General features: G+C 38.7%; 5 protein-coding genes across 7 annotated transcripts; all 5 read right to left on the reverse strand.

The window, feature by feature from the left end:
* Window positions 1-283: 283 nt before the first annotated feature.
* On the reverse strand, window positions 284-1,269 carry LOC108896022 (uncharacterized). The gene is made up of 2 exons (XM_018695043.2): window positions 1,101-1,269; window positions 284-909 (listed from the first exon to the last, which is right to left on the reverse strand). Exons 1-2 carry the CDS (start codon window positions 1,264-1,266, stop codon window positions 395-397), a joined length of 681 nt encoding a protein of 226 aa, XP_018550559.1. The 5' UTR covers window positions 1,267-1,269; the 3' UTR covers window positions 284-394.
* Window positions 1,270-4,231: 2,962 nt separating this feature from the next.
* LOC108896018 (uncharacterized) lies at window positions 4,232-5,884 on the reverse strand. The gene is made up of 5 exons (XM_018695039.2): window positions 5,503-5,884; window positions 4,991-5,335; window positions 4,753-4,863; window positions 4,593-4,627; window positions 4,232-4,490 (listed from the first exon to the last, which is right to left on the reverse strand). The coding sequence occupies exons 1-5, from the start codon at window positions 5,540-5,542 to the stop codon at window positions 4,338-4,340; spliced, it is 684 nt and encodes a 227-aa protein (XP_018550555.1). The 5' UTR covers window positions 5,543-5,884; the 3' UTR covers window positions 4,232-4,337.
* A 158-nt stretch (window positions 5,885-6,042) lies between these two features.
* Window positions 6,043-8,023, reverse strand: LOC108896017 (uncharacterized). 2 transcript variants are annotated; one of them, XM_018695037.2, is made up of 6 exons: window positions 7,889-8,023; window positions 7,430-7,771; window positions 7,238-7,282; window positions 6,992-7,099; window positions 6,817-6,851; window positions 6,043-6,702 (listed from the first exon to the last, which is right to left on the reverse strand). In XM_018695037.2, the coding sequence occupies exons 1-6, from the start codon at window positions 7,932-7,934 to the stop codon at window positions 6,601-6,603; spliced, it is 678 nt and encodes a 225-aa protein (XP_018550553.1). In that variant the 5' UTR covers window positions 7,935-8,023; the 3' UTR covers window positions 6,043-6,600. The 2 variants fall into 2 exon arrangements, with proteins under 2 accessions (XP_018550553.1, XP_018550554.1); XM_018695038.2 differs by having other exon boundaries at window positions 7,885-7,959.
* Window positions 8,024-9,369: 1,346 nt separating this feature from the next.
* Window positions 9,370-12,373, reverse strand: LOC108896021 (uncharacterized). The gene is made up of 6 exons (XM_018695041.2): window positions 12,269-12,373; window positions 11,695-12,036; window positions 11,493-11,534; window positions 11,294-11,404; window positions 10,930-10,964; window positions 9,370-10,829 (listed from the first exon to the last, which is right to left on the reverse strand). The coding sequence occupies exons 1-6, from the start codon at window positions 12,312-12,314 to the stop codon at window positions 10,728-10,730; spliced, it is 678 nt and encodes a 225-aa protein (XP_018550557.1). The 5' UTR covers window positions 12,315-12,373; the 3' UTR covers window positions 9,370-10,727.
* Window positions 12,374-12,887: 514 nt separating this feature from the next.
* LOC108896020 (uncharacterized) lies at window positions 12,888-15,604 on the reverse strand. 2 transcript variants are annotated; one of them, XM_051068297.1, is made up of 6 exons: window positions 15,399-15,604; window positions 14,913-15,254; window positions 14,783-14,821; window positions 14,579-14,677; window positions 14,412-14,446; window positions 12,888-14,292 (listed from the first exon to the last, which is right to left on the reverse strand). In XM_051068297.1, exons 1-6 carry the CDS (start codon window positions 15,451-15,453, stop codon window positions 14,122-14,124), a joined length of 741 nt encoding a protein of 246 aa, XP_050924254.1. In that variant the 5' UTR covers window positions 15,454-15,604; the 3' UTR covers window positions 12,888-14,121. The 2 variants fall into 2 exon arrangements, with proteins under 2 accessions (XP_050924254.1, XP_018550556.1); XM_018695040.2 differs by having other exon boundaries at window positions 14,412-14,449; window positions 15,399-15,594.
* Between the last annotated feature and the right edge of the window lie 1,785 nt (window positions 15,605-17,389).

Raw genomic sequence — 17,389 nt, forward strand, 5'->3', positions numbered from 1 at the left:
AGGACAAATATTAAATGTATAAATTTAACAGATGGATAGATATCACAATAATAATGATATAATAATGTCACCATCACACACTAAAAAACTGATCTTATTCCTCTAAAAGAAAGGTCATGCCAAATGCAGACAAAGACAGAGAAGGGTAAGGTTTGAAGATGAATGTATTTTAACAGGAAAGTTTAGGCAGAGGGATGGCTGCTGGAGAAGGCAGAGAACAGGCTGAAAACAATGGTGTTGGAGATGGCTGGAGAAGACGACAGCTGAATGCTGGAACAGTAGCAGGCAGGCCAGCACAGCCGGCACAGGAATCCTAGGCACAGAAAATAACTATTAGCAAAGCAAGAGAGAGAGCATGAGAGAATAACTGAAGTCACAAAAGAACTTAAGCAGCCTAGCCACTACTGAGAGAGCTGTGATGATCTGGCAGCGGATGGTAGGGGCGCCAGGGTACTTCAACTGCAGGTGATGAGTAGGTTGAGAGACGGTGTGAGGTGAGAAGAGCAAGGAGTGAAATGACCAAAGAATAGGTACCACTTGAAAGACAAGACTTTATAATAATCTTACCTCCAACCTTTAAATTAATCACACTGAAAATTGGACGCCCGCTTGTGTAAAATCCACAGAAATACTGTCCAGAGTCAGATACATCCACTCGTTTGATTTTGAGATAGACAGTAGAGATGTTGGATCTCATTTCAAAATTTCCAGCTTCATATCCATCACAGAATTCAGCTTTACTGTCAGACCTGTACATAACTGAGATACAGCTGACCTTGGTCCTGTTGACCAGTCTGAACCAGAACGTCACAGTTTCATGTTTAGAAATGTTGGAGATCAGCAGTTTAACTTCTTGACCAGGCTGAGCCTTCACAATCTGAGACTCAGACACTGAGACAGAGATCCAGCCTGAGACAAACAACAGACACAACAAGAGATTGAGTTTTTTTTTTTTTAAAGTAACATGACCGTAAACAATAGCTCTTCATAAAAGTCAGCAAGAAGGTTATAAGTAAATAAGTTAACATAGTGAATAAGAGTTGAACATACAGAAATAAAATTAATAATGAAGTTGAGGGTATTTCTGTTCCAGTACTTACTGAAGCTGCAGAGAATTAAAGCTGTTATGAAGGTAAAGTTCATTATTGCGTGCATGACTACAGCTCTGCAATGTCTGTAAATGAAGTGTGACCAGGAAGAGTTTTTCAACATTAGAGAAGGGGTGTTGTTCTTTTGGTTCCTTATAATGACCACAAATGGTTCCATTAAAAATTGTTGTCACAAGAGGTACAGAAGAATTTATTATTGGTAGCAGTATGTTTGCAGTGTCACTGTCAGGGTTGTACACATTAAAAAAAAAAAAAAAAGGTAAGGGTAATGGTATAAAATGGTAATCTAGGTGCCAGAATGTTGAAGCTTAATAAACTACGTCAGATCCATCAAGTCAGTTGCTGCTTTTGATGACTGCACTAAACTGGCTTAAGACCTATCTCTCCAATAGACTTAAGTCTGTACGTTAATGACAACTCCTCCATACACAAAAGTTAGTCATGGAGCTCCACAAGTGCTTGGACCACTTCTATTCACATTGTATATGCTTCCTTTATACAACATTATCAGGAATCCCTCCATAAACTTGCATTGTTATGCAGATGATACACAACTATATTCAATGTCAATTTAGCCTGATGGAACCAATCAGTTAGCTAAACTTCAGGATTGTCGTAGGGAAATTAGGACAGGATCCGAAAATGTCTGGTTTTGGATGCAGAAAAACTAGTCCATGTATTTGTTACTTCCATATTGGACTATTACTTTACTCTCAACTACTATAACTCCTCATCAGGGTACCCCAACAAGTCTCTAGTTGATCCCAAGTGTTGCAGTACGATTATTGATAGGAAGTTTTAGCTTCTCTACATTGGCTTTTGGTCAAATCCAGAATTAATCAATATTAACTGAGAGGGTCCTTTAACGTCATTTGAGCACGACAGTGAGCACGACAGCGCAAGTGCCTCAGTCCTGACCGCATCACTGTCGTGCTCAAATGACGTTAAAGCACACTCGAGTGTAATATTGGGATTATACAACTATTACCAACAAAGTAAAATGTATAATCAAAATCTGTTCATGTTGAGGAGCAATTTGCTCTCAAAATTAAAAGGTTTTGGCGAGTGTTTTTTCCGTTTCCATGGAAATACATGGGGTCTGACTAATAGCTGTCAGTCATGTCACGACTCCTATGTGTAATGGAACCGAGTTTACCACTACAGCAAATAATCAGACCCTTAGTAACGACCTAGCAACAGAAATGATTTTCTAGTCCCAGATGAGTGAACTCTGATCTGACGTTAATGTTTTATCGAGGTCTCTGAACTTACCGAACTAAATCAATAGCCTACTGCACAAATAAATGCAACCGCAAACTTTTACGTGAATTTTAAGTTATAGCGCCGTGTCACCAACACAGCTGACAAAGAAAGCAGAGGCGCTTGCACCGAGGTCCACAAGCATCACTGAGGTGCTCAAATGATGTTAAAGCACACCCTTGAGTGTAATATTGCAATTATACAACTATTACCAACAAAGTAAAATGTATATGGCGGAGTAATATTTTTAGTGATGAGTAAGGTGTGCTGTCATGCTTGAGCACATTCTAAATGTCTTGTTGACCAATTGGATTGCTTGGTCGGAACTACTTGTTGTATAATATACCTTGTCTTACTGACTACACTGAAAAGGCAACCGAGACCGAAACATTGTCACAAGCAACGTATGTGGTCAGGTGTTGAATTGGATTTCACAAAGTTTTGGATTTGATTCTGTCTGAACTGAGCAGGAGGTTCGACCAAGATGGAATGACAGTAGTGGGAGTCATAGAGAAGACTGTCCAATAAAATGGGTCCAGTTCGGGTCCCATCCTACTAACTTTGTTTGGTAATTCAGAAAGTTTTGTTTTGACAACTTGTAAATAAACATTAATTTGTTAACAGCAGTGAGCTGTGAAATCAGTGTTAACTGGGTTTTTGACTTCCAGACAGTTTCGGGTCTTCTTGATTTTGTTTTCAAATAATAGGTTGGTCTGGTTTGGTATCAAGTTGCACATTCTGAGTCTTTTTGTGTTTGGACACACCTTTTTGGACCTGTGAAGACCTTCTAAGCCTATCTATATCAGTTGCTCAGTTGACCTTAAAATCTGCTCGAGGAACAGCATGTCCCATGTGCACAGAGCCATCTTTGAATAATTGGATATACACGTCACAGTGAAAAGTTTCATTAGTGTGAATCCCAAGTGCAGGAACACTTTTAGACAGTAAGCCTGCATGTTCATTAGCATTTCAACTGTTTTATTATGCAGTGCCCTTGCTTTGCCTGTAAATACCAAGTGTGTCAGTGGTTGGTGCTCTTTTTATCAAGATATTTTGTAAATGTGGCTTTGATAACAGGCAGTGCATGGCTGCTGTTGTATAATGTTTGTGTACTTTGTGTATGCATGCCCTGACATCATTGCCAGCTTTGTGAGTAATTAACTGTGTCTGTGGCAGCTGTTTTATCATCAGCATTTATTGTGTAAATTTGGCCTTCCTATGAGTCAGTGCTCAGCTGCTGTTGTGTGTGTGTGTGTGTGTGTAGCCTATATCTTGTGTATGTTTTCTTACATTATTACTATTCCTTTCATAGACAAATACTGTATGTATTACTGTATGTAAGTATACAACTTATTCATATTCATCTAAGAAAAGTTGTTTGCAACAGTGGATGGTTTCTGTATCCCTGTATTTTTCTTCTAGATATGTGACATACACATATAGACACCAGTGATTTTATCAACAGTTACTTTACTATTATGCTTCTTGATGTTTTCCAGAAACATGTAGAGGCGTTTGTTTAGAAACCTTTGACCTAACAGCTCATGACTTTCACCTCAGTTATGCTCCAACCACACTGTGCTTTCTCTTCCTGTCAAACACGTGATGTGTATGCCACTTTCTCTGTTGCTGCTGCAGACCTCCATCTAACTCTCAGTACAAGAGAGTCTGAACAGTCATCAGTGTCTTTACTGGCTCCTCCTCCATCAAACACCAATCATATTCATCTTCTCCCAGATACCGCTGTAGAATGAGATCATGAGGATTTTAACTCTTTTTAAGTAAGAAAATTGTAGCAGAGATTGCACAGTTTGGCTGTACATAAAATCTTTATTACAGATATATTTTTTCTTTTTTGCAATTGATGATAAATCCACCTATCCATCAACCATAGAAAACACCAAAAGCAGATGAATATGATAAAGCATCAGTTCCACTCTGAGCTGCTGTTCCAGTGGTTTCCTGAGTCTATCTGGAGGTAGCGTAGACAACATTTGGCTCCAGCTCTCTCTCTGATGGAGGCCTTCTGCTCCTTTTGGCTTTTGGAAGGAAACTCAGCGCTGCATAGTTCAGATCATCAGAGCCCAGATTCTGTAAATGACTCCTCTCACACAGCTGAGTCTGTGAGAAAACATGAAACCATTACTTAATAACTGAACTGAACCAGACAACATATAAAAACAGACTTTGATCAGTCTTAATCTAAGGTTATATTTTGATTACCTCACTGTGTTGTGGATTGTGTCCCTCTTTATGTGCTAAATGACAGAAACATCTTGTTCAGTTCACTGTTAGAGAAGAGCTTTTCATATCTTTTGTCAACCAGGAAGATTTGCATTTGTAAAGTTGTGCACTTACAACTCAAATACAAAGATAGAAGTACCTGTATGAAGTTTCCTGATTTTGAAAACCAGAACAATGATGATTATAAAGAGGAAAATAATCAGACCACCCAGGATCACACTCGTCAGATCTGCTAGTTCATCAGACTTTTCTACAAGAAAGATGATTCAATTTCACTTTTTATATCGAGATCAGCTGTTATTTTGACAGAGACTAAAAAGAGCACATGTTTATCTCTTTCCAATCAGAACACAGATGAGACTTAATAACAATCTTACCTTGAACCTTTAAATATGTTGCACTGGAAATTACTGAGTTTCCAGTTGTGGGAAGTCCACAGAAATAAAGTCCAGAGTCAGATAAATCCACTGGTTTGATGTTGAGAAAGAGAGTAGTGCTGTTGGATGTCATGTTAAATTTTCCATTTTGAAATCCATCAAAGTAAGAAGCATTGCCATCAGAGGTGAACATGGAGGAGATCCGGCTGGCGTTGGGCTCATTGCCCAGTCTGAACCAGAGTATGTGAGCAACAGAACTGGTAAAGTTAGTACACAGCAGAGTGACCTCTTCACCAGGCTGTACCTCCACAGTGTGAAACTCAGAAACTGAGACAGAGATCCAGCCTGAAACACACAAGTAAATCATCCAGTAACTTATAATTCAACAGGAACCAAAGAGGAATGTAATTTGTGTTAATGGACAGTTAAGAAGTTTCACTTCTGGCAGATTACTGTACTGAAGAAAGGTTAGCAATTGATGTAATGATGAAAAAATAGGTCAGTGTACTTACTGAAGGTACAGAGTAAAGCTGTTATCAAGGTAAAGTTCATCGTTGTGCGTACAGTACGACTGCACCACTTCAATGTTAGTGACTGAACTGCTGTTCCAGTGTGGTGTCAATGCAAAGAGGCGGGCTGTGTTTGCTTAATTCTGTTGCTCAGACTGACAATGTGGCGACCCAGTCTGAATCAAACAACATGAAATCTATTTCTAAACTGTCTTTAAGAGGAAAAAATTCATGTCAATTACATTAACAGACAAATTTCAGTAGTTGTTTTTGTTCTTTAAAAAAAATACATCAACAATTACATTAAAAATAAACTGGTAGACAAACTTACAGAGTAAAGCTTAAGAAGGTAAGGTTTCACCATAATGCATACAGTGAGACTGCAGCATTGAACTGTGCTCCAGTAAGACTGCTTAAACTAAAGGTGGTCAGGTTCCAACTTGACCTTTTAATGTCTCTGTTCTGTGCACAGTCTAAGTCCACCTCAGAGTGTGTTATTGTGCTTATGGCCACTTACCACAGGAAAAACAAACACATTTCTGCTTCATTTCAGACTTTATTCAGATATTCAGACTTGACAGATTTTATGATTCCTATCTCAGATGTGCTCAGACCACACTCTGCCACCCTCCTTTCCAACAAGTGATGTTTACTTCATAGAATTCACTGCCTGCAGGGGGCAGTGTGTTAAAGCTGCAGCAGCAGTTTTTTTTTTTTTTTTTTTTTTGGGTGGGCACCATCAGCATTACCACATCATGTCTAAGGGCATCTTAAAATATAAAATGTTAGAGGTGATATTTTTGTTGTATGTGAAAGTAACACACTGTGGAGAAGATAGAACCCAGATGAGGGTCAGCTGTGTGCCTCCTGTGGTTCAAACTTCACTTCACACTGATACAGACTGTACTGTTTTCTCAGCAGACAGACCAGTAGGGGCAGAAATATTTGTCACATGTTCATTTAAAAACTCACAAACGAGGTGTAAATCTGGTTGGCTGCTGCCAACTTTGTATTTTCCTTCCTCATAAAAATATAGACACGTTCATTTATAAATGAAACATCAGCTCCACTCTGAACTGCATTTATTTTTGCACCCTGAGCCTATCTAGTAGCAGAATACACCACATTCGGCTCCACTTCTCCTCTTCTTTGTTTTGGACAGAAAGTCACTGCTGCGTAGTTCAAATCATCAGAGCCCAGGTTCTGTAGAAACAACACTTAGAGTCACTTTTCTTACCAAGCTGCAGTTTAGAGGCAAACAAAATGAGTGGACGTAGTTCTATATGTTAAAAGAATAAAAGTAAAGGCTTGATTCACCTCATGCCGTGGTGAATTCTTTTCCTCTTTAGCAGCTGAATGACAGAGACAATACGTGTAATCAGGTATTTGACAAGTTATTCTGTTTTTGTCTTCATTCAACATATTAATACAACTTGAGTGAAGATGAGAAATAAAAGATAATAAGATAGAAACAGTAGCTTTCTAAAATTACCCATCTGAAGTTTCCTGCAAGCAACTAGACCAATGATGACCATCACAAGGAGAATGGTCAGACCACCCAGGATCACACTCGTCAGCTTTGTTATTCCATCACACTCTGCTACAATAAAGATCATATACGTAGACTGTTTTCCCTTTATTGGTTTGAGATTTGCAAAAATTGAATTGTAAAATGTAAGTTAGCCATACTTATCCTTTCCATTCTTATCTTAAAATGAAATGTGAAAGAGAATCTTACCTTCAGACTTTCTGTCTTTTTCCTGTCTATGAGATTCATCACCTCCTTTTAACAAGATGAAGATAATTGAAAATAAAGACTTTGTGACGATGATTTAAAAGTTACTTATATTCTTTTAATGCAGATATTAAATCTGCAAGTATAGAAAGAAGAGACAGAGGAACAGAAAAAAATAATAGGTAATAATCATACCTCCAACATTTAATTGTATCACACTGTAGATTATGTGTCCGTCGATGCGAAATCCACAGAAATACAGTCCAGAGTCAGATACATCCACATGTGATATTTTTAGAGAGACAGTAGAGATGTTGGTGCTCATTTCAAATTTTCCAGTTTTAATTTCATTACAGTATGAAGGACTGCCATTAGATCTAATCATAACTGATATACAGCTGGCCTTGGTTCTGTTGACCAGTCTGAACCAGGATGTTGTAGTTTCATGTTTAGAAATGTTGGAGCACTGCAGAGTGACTTCTTGACCAGGCTGAGCATTCATGGTCTCAGACTCTGACACTGAGACGGAGATCCAGCCTGAAACACACAACACACACAAGAAGAGATGGAGTTGTTATTGGAAAGAAAACGACCCCTGTTAATAATTTGAAAAATAAGTTGTGAAGTTGATAGAAATGTAGTGACCGTACTTACTGAAGCTGCAGATAAGTAAAGCTGTTATCAAAGTGAAGTTCATCATAGTGTGTATGACCGTAGCTCTGCAATGTCTGTAATTATCTGTGCTCCAGGAAGGCTGCTCTCAACTTAAGAGGTGGGCTTTTTTTTTTTTTTGCTTATCTAATTGGTTAAACTGACCTCAGACATGCTGTCAGTGAAATGAGAGATGACGCCATATGATCGCCTTAAGAGATATGAGACCAAGTCATTCATGAGGCTATTTTATATTAAGTTACCATGGTAATGTTCAAAATGAATACTGTAAATCACATATATTAAGGCCTTTATTAGGGAGACAGTTACATCAAATCTTCAGATTCACTTTACTTTGGTTATGACCATAAAAATGTCTACACCAGACAGTTGAGAATGTCAGGAAATATGACTCTCCAAAGAGTTGTTGGAGGTTATTTGAATACCAGTGTGTTTGTGCCTCTGGATTACAGATAATGGTCTACTGTAGTCTGCTGTACTAACTCTAACCCTAAGTGCTTTATGATGGGTTTCACATTGAAACCACCGAGAAACAAACAGACCTTGTTAGAACCAACATAAAGACCAGTGGAATTTGAAATCATCTAATGAATTCAGGATTGATGTTTTAATGTGTCTGTATCAGAAACCTTCATATACATTCTCACTTTTTGTGAGTGGGGAACTCTCTTTTCTTTATTTGTTGACTTCCTATAGTGTGGGGTGTAGTTTACATCCTGGACAGATCACAGGAGTTGGCCATAAATGTGAAATTCAGTTTAATTCAGACTTTGTTGTGTGTGGGTGTGTGTGGTGACCGGGCAAGCTGCAGTGAATTGTTATGTGTGTCATTTCTGTCCCTACTCATTAAATACAACAGATGTGACATACGATTGTCACAACTGTAGAGTTGTTAGAAAGCACTCTAAATGTTGCTGTGCTGAACCCACAAATGAACGACATTTATAAAGAACACACTGACAGCAGTAATGAAGCACCTGCTGTAGTTTTGCTGTGCTCTGTCATGTGTTCAACATGTACAGTCTTGGGCAGAGTGGTTTCATATGAGAATATAAAAGTGTCACACTGCTTCAAGTGTCATCACAAGTTTTATACATGTTTATACACTGTGAAGATAAACTAGTGTTGTGAGTCTGTCAGAAGTGTGAAGATACAGATATCTCACTAATGCACACAGTGCTGTTTGTAACCACAGAGCAGAGTGGAACACTGGACACATGGGTGTCATAAATATTTATAAATACAACTATCATTCTTCGAAGATAAATTTCCTTTTTGATTCAGACATGTAGCACATTGATGTCACAGTTAAAATGTTCCATTTCTACACTGATATTGTATTTATACAAATGTAGAACTTGATCATTGTGTCTGCTTGAAAGAAGAAAGTCAGCCACTATTCATTGCTTCATTTCAGGCTTTATTCTTACAAAGCTTTAACTTTACAGGCCTCGTGATTTTCACTTCAACACACTTCATAGTGTGTGTCTTCCTGTCCAATGTGTGATGTGTCCCTCACTCTATCTGGAGCAGCCATCAAAAAGTCAGATCATAAATAAGCAAAACAGAGGTGAGAGAGACTGTATTATTTTATTTTGAATTGAATGTTCTAAAGCACAGATCCTCAGGAACCAAAAAAGTTTCCTTTTCCAAATGCTCACAGTCTGGTTTTTAATCAGGTTATTTTTGTCCATTAAAATGATTTCATCAGATTCCAGGATATTTCACACTTAGAGCAAATGTTTGGATATTCTTTGACTTAATAACAGCAAACTGCATCAGCCGAGTTAATTCTCATGTTTTTCAATACATAATGTTAAGCAGCAGAGTACTTTATGTGTAGTTGTGTATTATATACAGTTGCAGGCCCAGGGAGAGACGATATAAAGTGTAATCTTAGACCGTCTGATGCATAAAACACAGATATTTTGTCACAGCCTTCCTCAGTGCCATTCTGCGACATCTTTTTCAAACACACTATATGTCATTTTCTGTTGCGAGGAGTCTCTCAATCAAAACCGTAAAACAAAAGACGGACTTCACATTGAATCATGGGGTCATGGGAGTAGTTATCTTCACCATCACTGATGTCACCGCAGTTAGCTTCTCCCAGTTACAATTTCTGGAGTCAGTCATTCGGGAGGATTTTACTGTGAGCGAAAATATCCATAGAGGTTTCCTGCTCAGCTTGTTTCTCTGAAAACTTCATATCCATACGTCTGATGACTGAAATCCTTCATCAGCTCCAGTCGTTTTTAGATATTTAAATGCAGAAAAGTTGCATATTATACCTTTAAGTTTGGAAGATGCTGATGCAGCATGTGAAGATAAAGTAGTGGTGTGAGTTTCAGATAGCTCAGTTACACAGAAAGTGTTGTCTGTTGCTCTAGTGGAAGGTACAGTAATGGGCTGCTCATACAGCATTTAGAGAATTTTAAATGGATTTTATTCTTAATTCAGACATTCAGCATTAATAATCACAGTTCATCCTGTCACTATAGTGGTGTCATATGTTGTTCAGTGTGGAGAAAACAGGGTTGTAGTCAAAACATGAGCATTACTGAAGAAAGGCAGACAGTGTTCACTGTGTTCCTTCAGTTTTTTTTTTCCAACAATTTTGATGTAACATGCGGACAGTTGTCAGTATCTTCACTCCTCCTCCTACAAACACCAATCATATTCTATAGACATAAGACAGTCATCTGAGGACCTTCTCTGTAAAATGAATTCTTTGTCACTGCAGTAGTGGTAACCCCTCACCCACCCACTTGTCTCATACAAACAGCAGAATAATGAGGCATCAGTTCCAGTTGCCTCCTGACTATCTGGTGGCAGCATACACAACATTTGGCTCCAGCTCTCTTCTTTTTGCTGCTGAAGCAAAGGTCACTGTTGCGTAGTTCAAGTCGTCAGAGCTCAGATTCTGTAAATATAATCTAGATTTAAACTCAGTCATCTGGGAGAGAAATAAAGTCATGATTTGACTTGTTCAATAAAAAAGTAGAAATATAAAGTGAGTTCACCTCGCTCTGTTGAGAATCTTTTTTGTCATCATCAGCTTAGAGACGGAGATAAGACATCAGGTCAGATAATTAAAGGTACAAATACCTGCAAAACAGCGTACTTCCAACCAGTACTTACTATATGATTGTCACCTGTGAGTCCCCCAAGTACGAAATTAACTTGCTCGTGAATAGGGGGTCATAGGTTTCTTACTTAATAAAAAGTCAGCAACAAAAGTTGGTGAATCATCACCATTTCTGATCTGACTTTTTAACCATAATAAAGCTGGTTGTTAACCTTTGCAAAGGGCATTATTATGAAAACTGGGCCCGTACAGAAATAGATGCAGAGAATAGATACAGAAGCTTTGGAAAAAAAAAATACCTTTCTGAAGTTTCCTGATTTTAAGAAGCAGACCAGCGATGACCATCATGAGGAAAACAGTCAGACCGCCCAGGATCACAGTCGCCAGCGTTAGTTTTACATTAGACATTTCTGAAACAAAAATCATTACGTTAAACTAAACTTTCCATTTGCTGGCTTGAGACGAGGCTAACAATCTGCACAATGAGAGCAGTCTTACTTTGAGACTCGCTGTCCACAGCATCATCAAATTCACCGTCACCTTTTAATGAAATGAAGAAAAATGTAGTTGTTTTGGCAGATTTTCATCATAATCATATTTTGATATTTAAATAGTCACATTTTGCACAGGTATCAATAAAACTTTGAAAATATATTTGCATTGTGGGAGGAATTAACCAAATAATTTACAGTGATCTTACCGTCAACATTTAAATAAATCACTCTGAAAATTAAAGGTCCACTCATGTAAAATGCACAGAAATACTGTCCAGAGTCAGATACATTCACTTGATTGATGTTGAGAAAGAGGGTAGAGATGTTGGAGCTCATTTCAAAATTTCCAGTTTGATATCCATCGCAGAAGCGAACTGGGCTGTTAGAGTCAAACATAACAGAGATACAGCTGACCTCGGTCCTGTTGACCAGTCTGAACCAGAAAGTCAAACTGTTATGTTTAGAAATGTTTGGGCACAGCAGTTTGACGTCTTCACCAGACTGGACCTTCACAGTCTGAGACTTAGACGCTGAGCCAGAGATCCAGGCTGAAACACAGCAGAGACATTACTATAATTAGTTAATGATGAAGTAGTTACTGATGCAGCAGAGAAATAAAGCTGTTATCAAGGTAAAGTTTCTCATTTCAGTTTCAGTTAAACCAATGGAAATTTAAACTTTAAACAACCTTTTAATTAGATGAATAGTTTTAGTGAGTTTTGACGAGTTATAGAAACCATAGCTGTGAATGTAGTTAATTAATTCAATGCTAGTACTTACTAAAGCTGCAGAGGAATAAAGCTGTTACCAAGGTAGAAGTCATCATGGAGTGTACGAGTGCAGCGCTGCAGTGTCCGTAACTGAACTGTGCTCCAGTAAGAGTCCTTTCAAAGTAAAGGGGTGGAGTGTGTGTGTTTTTTTTTTTTTTTTTTTGTTTTGCTCAAACTGACAACGGAAAAAACATTCAGAGAAAAAACAGTTGGGCAAAATGTTAGCCTTAAGTAATTATTCAGACCATGTTATTTAACAAAAATGTAATAGTGTATGTTTAGATTTGAAGTGGCTGTTATGTAGAAATGGAAAACTTTATGTGAGATTGTCAGATCTAACCTCTTCATCCAAACTAAATGAAACACATAACTTTTATTAGTGTGTATTGACCATAAAAACGACCTCAGTCAGTCAGCTCTCAGGTTGTCTGTAGGTGTAATGCTTGATAATATTTTCTTGACCTGCCACTGATACAGCACACAAGCTACAGATGTTGAGATAATAGTCGATGTGCTGAGGTGAGACTGAATAAAATTTCTTACAAGAAAGACATAATTCACTCTTAGTTAATTTAAAGCATAGAACAAATAAAGAAAAGAAACAATAAAAAACAAGGAATCATGGGATCTTTTTGTTGAACTAAATTTAATCCAAAGTTTTTGACTCATTCAGCAGCTGAACACACTTGTGACATTCTGTCTATTGTACAATGGAAATGACACATTGTTTGGACAGTTGTCCCAACACCGTTACAAATGTGTTGCATTGTAGGCTGCTTTGCTTTCAGCTTCTGTCCAGTTCTGTCCAGCTCCACAGGGTCCACAGAGTCTTGAGACTATGGTCTTCCATCATGTGAGGCCTCAGTCTCAGTCTTTTCCTTTACTAGGTTTTGGACAGACCAGTCTGTCCTCCATTGTTACTTGACTTTTTCTGATGATTTTGAAGGCAATGTACAGCAGGTAGTTTACCACTGACCTTTGTACTGTTTAAGGTTTCTCTAGAAAGCCAGCCAGCATTTGCTGCTTCCTTTCAGATTTTATTTTTAGATGTAATAGGCCTCCAGCTTAGTACGCAAACCACACTGTGCTGTCTCTTCCTGTCAAACAAGTGATGTTTACCAAACTGTCCTCTGCTGCTGCAGACTTACATCTCCAGTGTCTCTCAGTATGAGAGACTGGGAACAGTTTCTGGTGTCCTCATGCTTTCTCGTCCAAACACCTGTCATATTCTTTAGACAGACAATGAATTCTTTTTGTCTAGAATAGTGGTAACCCTCCTCCACCCTCTTGTCTCATACAAACAGGATCTTAATGAGGCATCAGTTCCACTCTGAGCTGCTACTTGCTTAATACTGTGTAGGCTTGTGCCGCCAACAGCCCTGACTCAGTGGACCATGGACATGGGATCTCTGGTGGTGTTCTGTGGCACCTGGACATTGGCAGTGGATCTTTTGGGTCCTGTGGGTTGTGGGATGGGGCCTCTATGGATCTGATTTGTTTGAGTACATCCAACAAGCTGGATCAGGTTGGGATCTGGGGAATTTTGGGGCTCTGCCCCAGGCCTTTGAGCAGTTTTATGTGTGTGTGTGTGTGTGTGTGTGTGTGTGTGTGTGTGGTGGGTATACTTTCCTGCTGGGGGAGGCCCCTGCCATTGCAGAGTGCTGTTGCCATGAGGAGGTGTGCTTGGTCTACAACAGTGTTTAGGTGGGTGGTACATGTCAAAGTAAGATCCTGGTGAATGTCAGGACCCAAAGTTTCCCAGCAGAACATTGTAATGAGATAACCAATGCTATTCAGTTCACCTGTTGGTGGTTTTAATGTTGAGACTCAGTCATTTTACAGGTGTTCTTACTGACTCATCCATCAAACACCAGTCAAAGAGAAACTATGATAATAAGATAAAGCATCAGTTCCACTCTGAGTCTCTCTGCTGGCAGTGTAAATAACATGAGTCTCCACTTCTCTCTCTGATGCAGGCCTCCTGTTTCTTATTGTTGGTGAATACAGTCTCATCAGGTACTCAGAGTCCACATTCTGTAAATGACAGTATTTCCAGTCACACATCTTACACAGCTGAGCTGGTAAGAAAACAGAATCATGACTTGTCTCTTAAATAATTAAATCAGATGATAGTATTAATAAAATGAATTCACCTCACGCTGTCGCAAATTCTGATGTTCCTCTTTAGCTGCTAATTAACAGAGACAGTAAATCTGATCAGTTAATTCACTCTCATTTAAAATGAACTCACAGAACTAAAACTATGCCAGTACTTAATGCCTCATGACCAAATATAAGACAGATAAGTAAGCTCAAGTACCTGTCTGAAGCTTCCTTATTTTGACAACCAGACCAAAGCTGAACATTAAGTGCAGAACCGTCACAGTGGTCAGAATCTCACTCGTCAGCTTTGACTCTTCTACAAGAAAGGTTCATGTATCAGATTCTATGACTGAGTGTCTGGAGACCTGGATAGCTTTAAATGCACAGAACCGTTGAAAGTAATCTGTAGGAAGGGTCTTACTTTTTCCATCCATGTCATCACGAGGTTCATCATGACCCTCTAATGAAATAAAGATCAGCGTGGTCTTATTTTGGACAGTAATTACATAGGCATATAAAAACACAGTAAATAAAGACTGTGGTAATCTTACCTTGAACTCTTAAATTGATCACTCTGAAAACTGTCTGTCCGTCAATGTAGAATCCACAGAGGTACAGCCCCGCGTCGTAGAAGTCCACTTGGTTGATGTTGAGAAAGACAATGGACATATTTGATGTCATTTCAAATTTTCCTCTTTGAAATCCATCGCAGTATGAAGCATTGCTATTCGAGCCGTACATAGAGGAGACGCAGCCAGCCTCGGTTCTGTTGACCACTCTTGACCAGGTCGTCGTCGTTGGATATGTAGAAATGTTGGAGCACAGCAGTGTGACATGGAGACCAGGCTGGCTCTCCACGGTCTGAGTCTCAGACACTGAGACAGAGATCCAGCCTGATCCAACAAGAGATTTAGTTGCTTTACAGTAACATCACATGATGTTTTAATAATGGTAACAAGCAAATAAGTTTTAATTGTGGCTGATTGAAGAAGTTAGCAGAGTTGCAGTGCAGATGGTGGAGTAATTCAGTTACTTACTGAGGCTGCAGAGAATTAAAGCTGTTATGAAAGTAAAGGTCTTCATTGTGTTCATGACTGAGGCTCTTCAGTGTCCGTAACTGAGCTGTTCTCTCTTCACATATAGAGGCAGGGTGCTATTTTGTGACATATCCTGTTGCTCAGACTTACCACATAAAGGCTTTCAGGAAAATGTGTGTTGATGCAAAATGTTCATGTCAAGGAGTGTGAGACAAAGCAGTGCTCTGTCTATGTTTTAAACAAAGTCTAGAAATGAAGACATGAATATCAGATGTGGTATTCCATTCAAAAACCTTGGCAAAACACAAAAATCATGTTTGTTGATACATTTTGAAGAAGTGCTGTTTTTCTTTGGAAACGTTAGGTCTTTGTTGTGTGTGGTTGTGATGCAGAGAGCTGAAGGCCAAGCTTCCTCTGGTTGACACCTCCCTCATGACAGCCATATGTCACTGATACAGGCAGAGCTGTTTGTTACTGCAGTGGAATGATGGGCAGGTGGGCTTCACTCTTAAAATACAGTTTGTTTGTGATTCAGACATTTAACAGATGACTACACAAAGGCATGCTGGGATACGACAGAGGAAAGTCTGTGTGCTGGCCTCCTTTCAGATTTTTACCTAGAAAGCTTTAGATTCACAGACCTCGTGATTTTCAGCTCAGATGTTCTCAGACCACACTGTGCTGGTCTCTTCCTGTCAAACAAGTGATGTGTATCTCACTCACTCCTGCTCTGCTGCAGACCCACATCTAACTCCCACTATAAGAAGGTGTCCTTACCCCTCCATCAGACACCAATCAGACTTAGACTGAGAGAAAGAAAAAGAATCCCTGCAGAAGAAAGACACTCGAAGTTGCTCAACATCAGCTCTTTATTGCAAACTTCCATATATTATTTTAAGAGTAGTTATTCCTGTCACCAACAAGCCGTACAAAGCCCAGAGCATAATATAATGTATAATGTGTAATATGATGCAGGCATCAGTTCCAGTTGCCTCCTGAGTCTATCTGGTGGCAGCATAAACAACATTTGTCTCCAGCTCTCTTCTCTTGGTTTTTGTTTGAAAAGTCACAGCTGCGTAGTTCACATCATCAGAGACACGAAGTCTGTGAAAAAGAATATTTCCACTCTTAATGAGATGAGATGAGACTCTTAAACTTGTTCTCTATAGGATTGTTTTCTTGTTACTTATCAGCCTATACACACAAATGACTAATATTTAAAAGATACATTACAAACATAGATAAAATATCAGCCTATATACAGTACAGTCTCAGCTGTTGTTTGGTTGAGCTCTATGAAAACAGATATAAAATGAAAGTTGGATTCACCTCACTTTGCTGTGGATTCTGTTCTTCTTTATCAGCTGAGTGACAGAAACAAGACATCAGGTCAGTTAGTTGATCATTGTCTTTGCTAAACCAGGAGTTTGACATTTTTCAAGCATTTTTACTCAAATACATGATAACACAGTAACTGAACAAGTACTGTCTAAAGTTTACTGGTTCGAACAAGCAGACCAGTGTTGACCATTACAAGGAGAACATCAGACCACCAGGATCACACATGTCAGCTTTATCAACAACCACTCTCTTCTACAGGAAAAATCATTAAGTTCAGACTCTGTTTCCCTTCAGAGACCTGGTCATAATCAAAAAGACAAACTGAATTCAGCTAAACAGTTTAATCTGCACAATCAAAGAAATCTTACCTTTACATTTGCTGTCCTCGACATCATGTGGCTCATCATTGCCTTGTAAAGAAATGAAGATATTTTTAGTCTTGAGTTTATTTTGGCAGACGTACATCATAACCATTTCTTACCTGCTGTCAAAATCTATTTATCATATAAGCAGAAAAAGACATGACAGAACAATGGGAATGAAAAGACAGAAAAGATTTTACAATAATCTTACCTCCAACCTTTAAATACTGAGACTCAGTGAAATTTACACGTCCATTTGTGTAAATCCACACAGTACTGTCAGATACA

The sequence above is a fragment of the Lates calcarifer genome, unplaced genomic scaffold (assembly GCF_001640805.2).
Source record: "Lates calcarifer isolate ASB-BC8 unplaced genomic scaffold, TLL_Latcal_v3 _unitig_4054_quiver_2989, whole genome shotgun sequence".
Taxonomy (NCBI): domain Eukaryota; kingdom Metazoa; phylum Chordata; class Actinopteri; family Centropomidae; genus Lates; species Lates calcarifer.

Coding starts and splice junctions, on each gene's coding strand:
- LOC108896022 (XM_018695043.2), bottom strand. CDS start 1,266: ATGGAACCATTTGTGGTCATTATAAGGAACCAAAAGAACAACACCCCT. Junction 910..1,100: donor TTTAATTCTCTGCAGCTTCA/GTAAGTACTGGA, acceptor TGTTTGTCTCAG/GCTGGATCTCTGTCTCAGTG.
- LOC108896018 (XM_018695039.2), bottom strand. CDS start 5,542: ATGAACTTTACCTTGATAACAGCTTTACTCTGTACCTTCA. Junction 4,864..4,990: donor AACATATTTAAAGGTTCAAG/GTAAGATTGTTA, acceptor TCTTTCTTGTAG/AAAAGTCTGATGAACTAGCA. Junction 4,491..4,592: donor ACAATCCACAACACAGTGAG/GTAATCAAAATA, acceptor GTTTTCTCACAG/ACTCAGCTGTGTGAGAGGAG.
- LOC108896017 (XM_018695037.2), bottom strand. CDS start 7,934: ATGATGAACTTCACTTTGATAACAGCTTTACTTATCTGCAGCTTCA. Junction 7,772..7,888: donor TTTACTTATCTGCAGCTTCA/GTAAGTACGGTC, acceptor TGTGTGTTTCAG/GCTGGATCTCCGTCTCAGTG. Junction 7,100..7,237: donor AAAAGACAGAAAGTCTGAAG/GTAAGATTCTCT, acceptor TCTTTATTGTAG/CAGAGTGTGATGGAATAACA.
- LOC108896021 (XM_018695041.2), bottom strand. CDS start 12,314: ATGATGACTTCTACCTTGGTAACAGCTTTATTCCTCTGCAGCTTTA. Junction 12,037..12,268: donor TTTATTCCTCTGCAGCTTTA/GTAAGTACTAGC, acceptor GCTGTGTTTCAG/CCTGGATCTCTGGCTCAGCG. Junction 10,965..11,293: donor AATCAGGAAACTTCAGAAAG/GTATTTTTTTTT, acceptor TCCGTCTCTAAG/CTGATGATGACAAAAAAGAT.
- LOC108896020 (XM_018695040.2), bottom strand. CDS start 15,453: ATGAACACAATGAAGACCTTTACTTTCATAACAGCTTTAATTCTCTGC. Junction 14,822..14,912: donor GATCAATTTAAGAGTTCAAG/GTAAGATTACCA, acceptor TTATTTCATTAG/AGGGTCATGATGAACCTCGT. Junction 14,293..14,411: donor AGAATTTGCGACAGCGTGAG/GTGAATTCATTT, acceptor TGTCATTTACAG/AATGTGGACTCTGAGTACCT.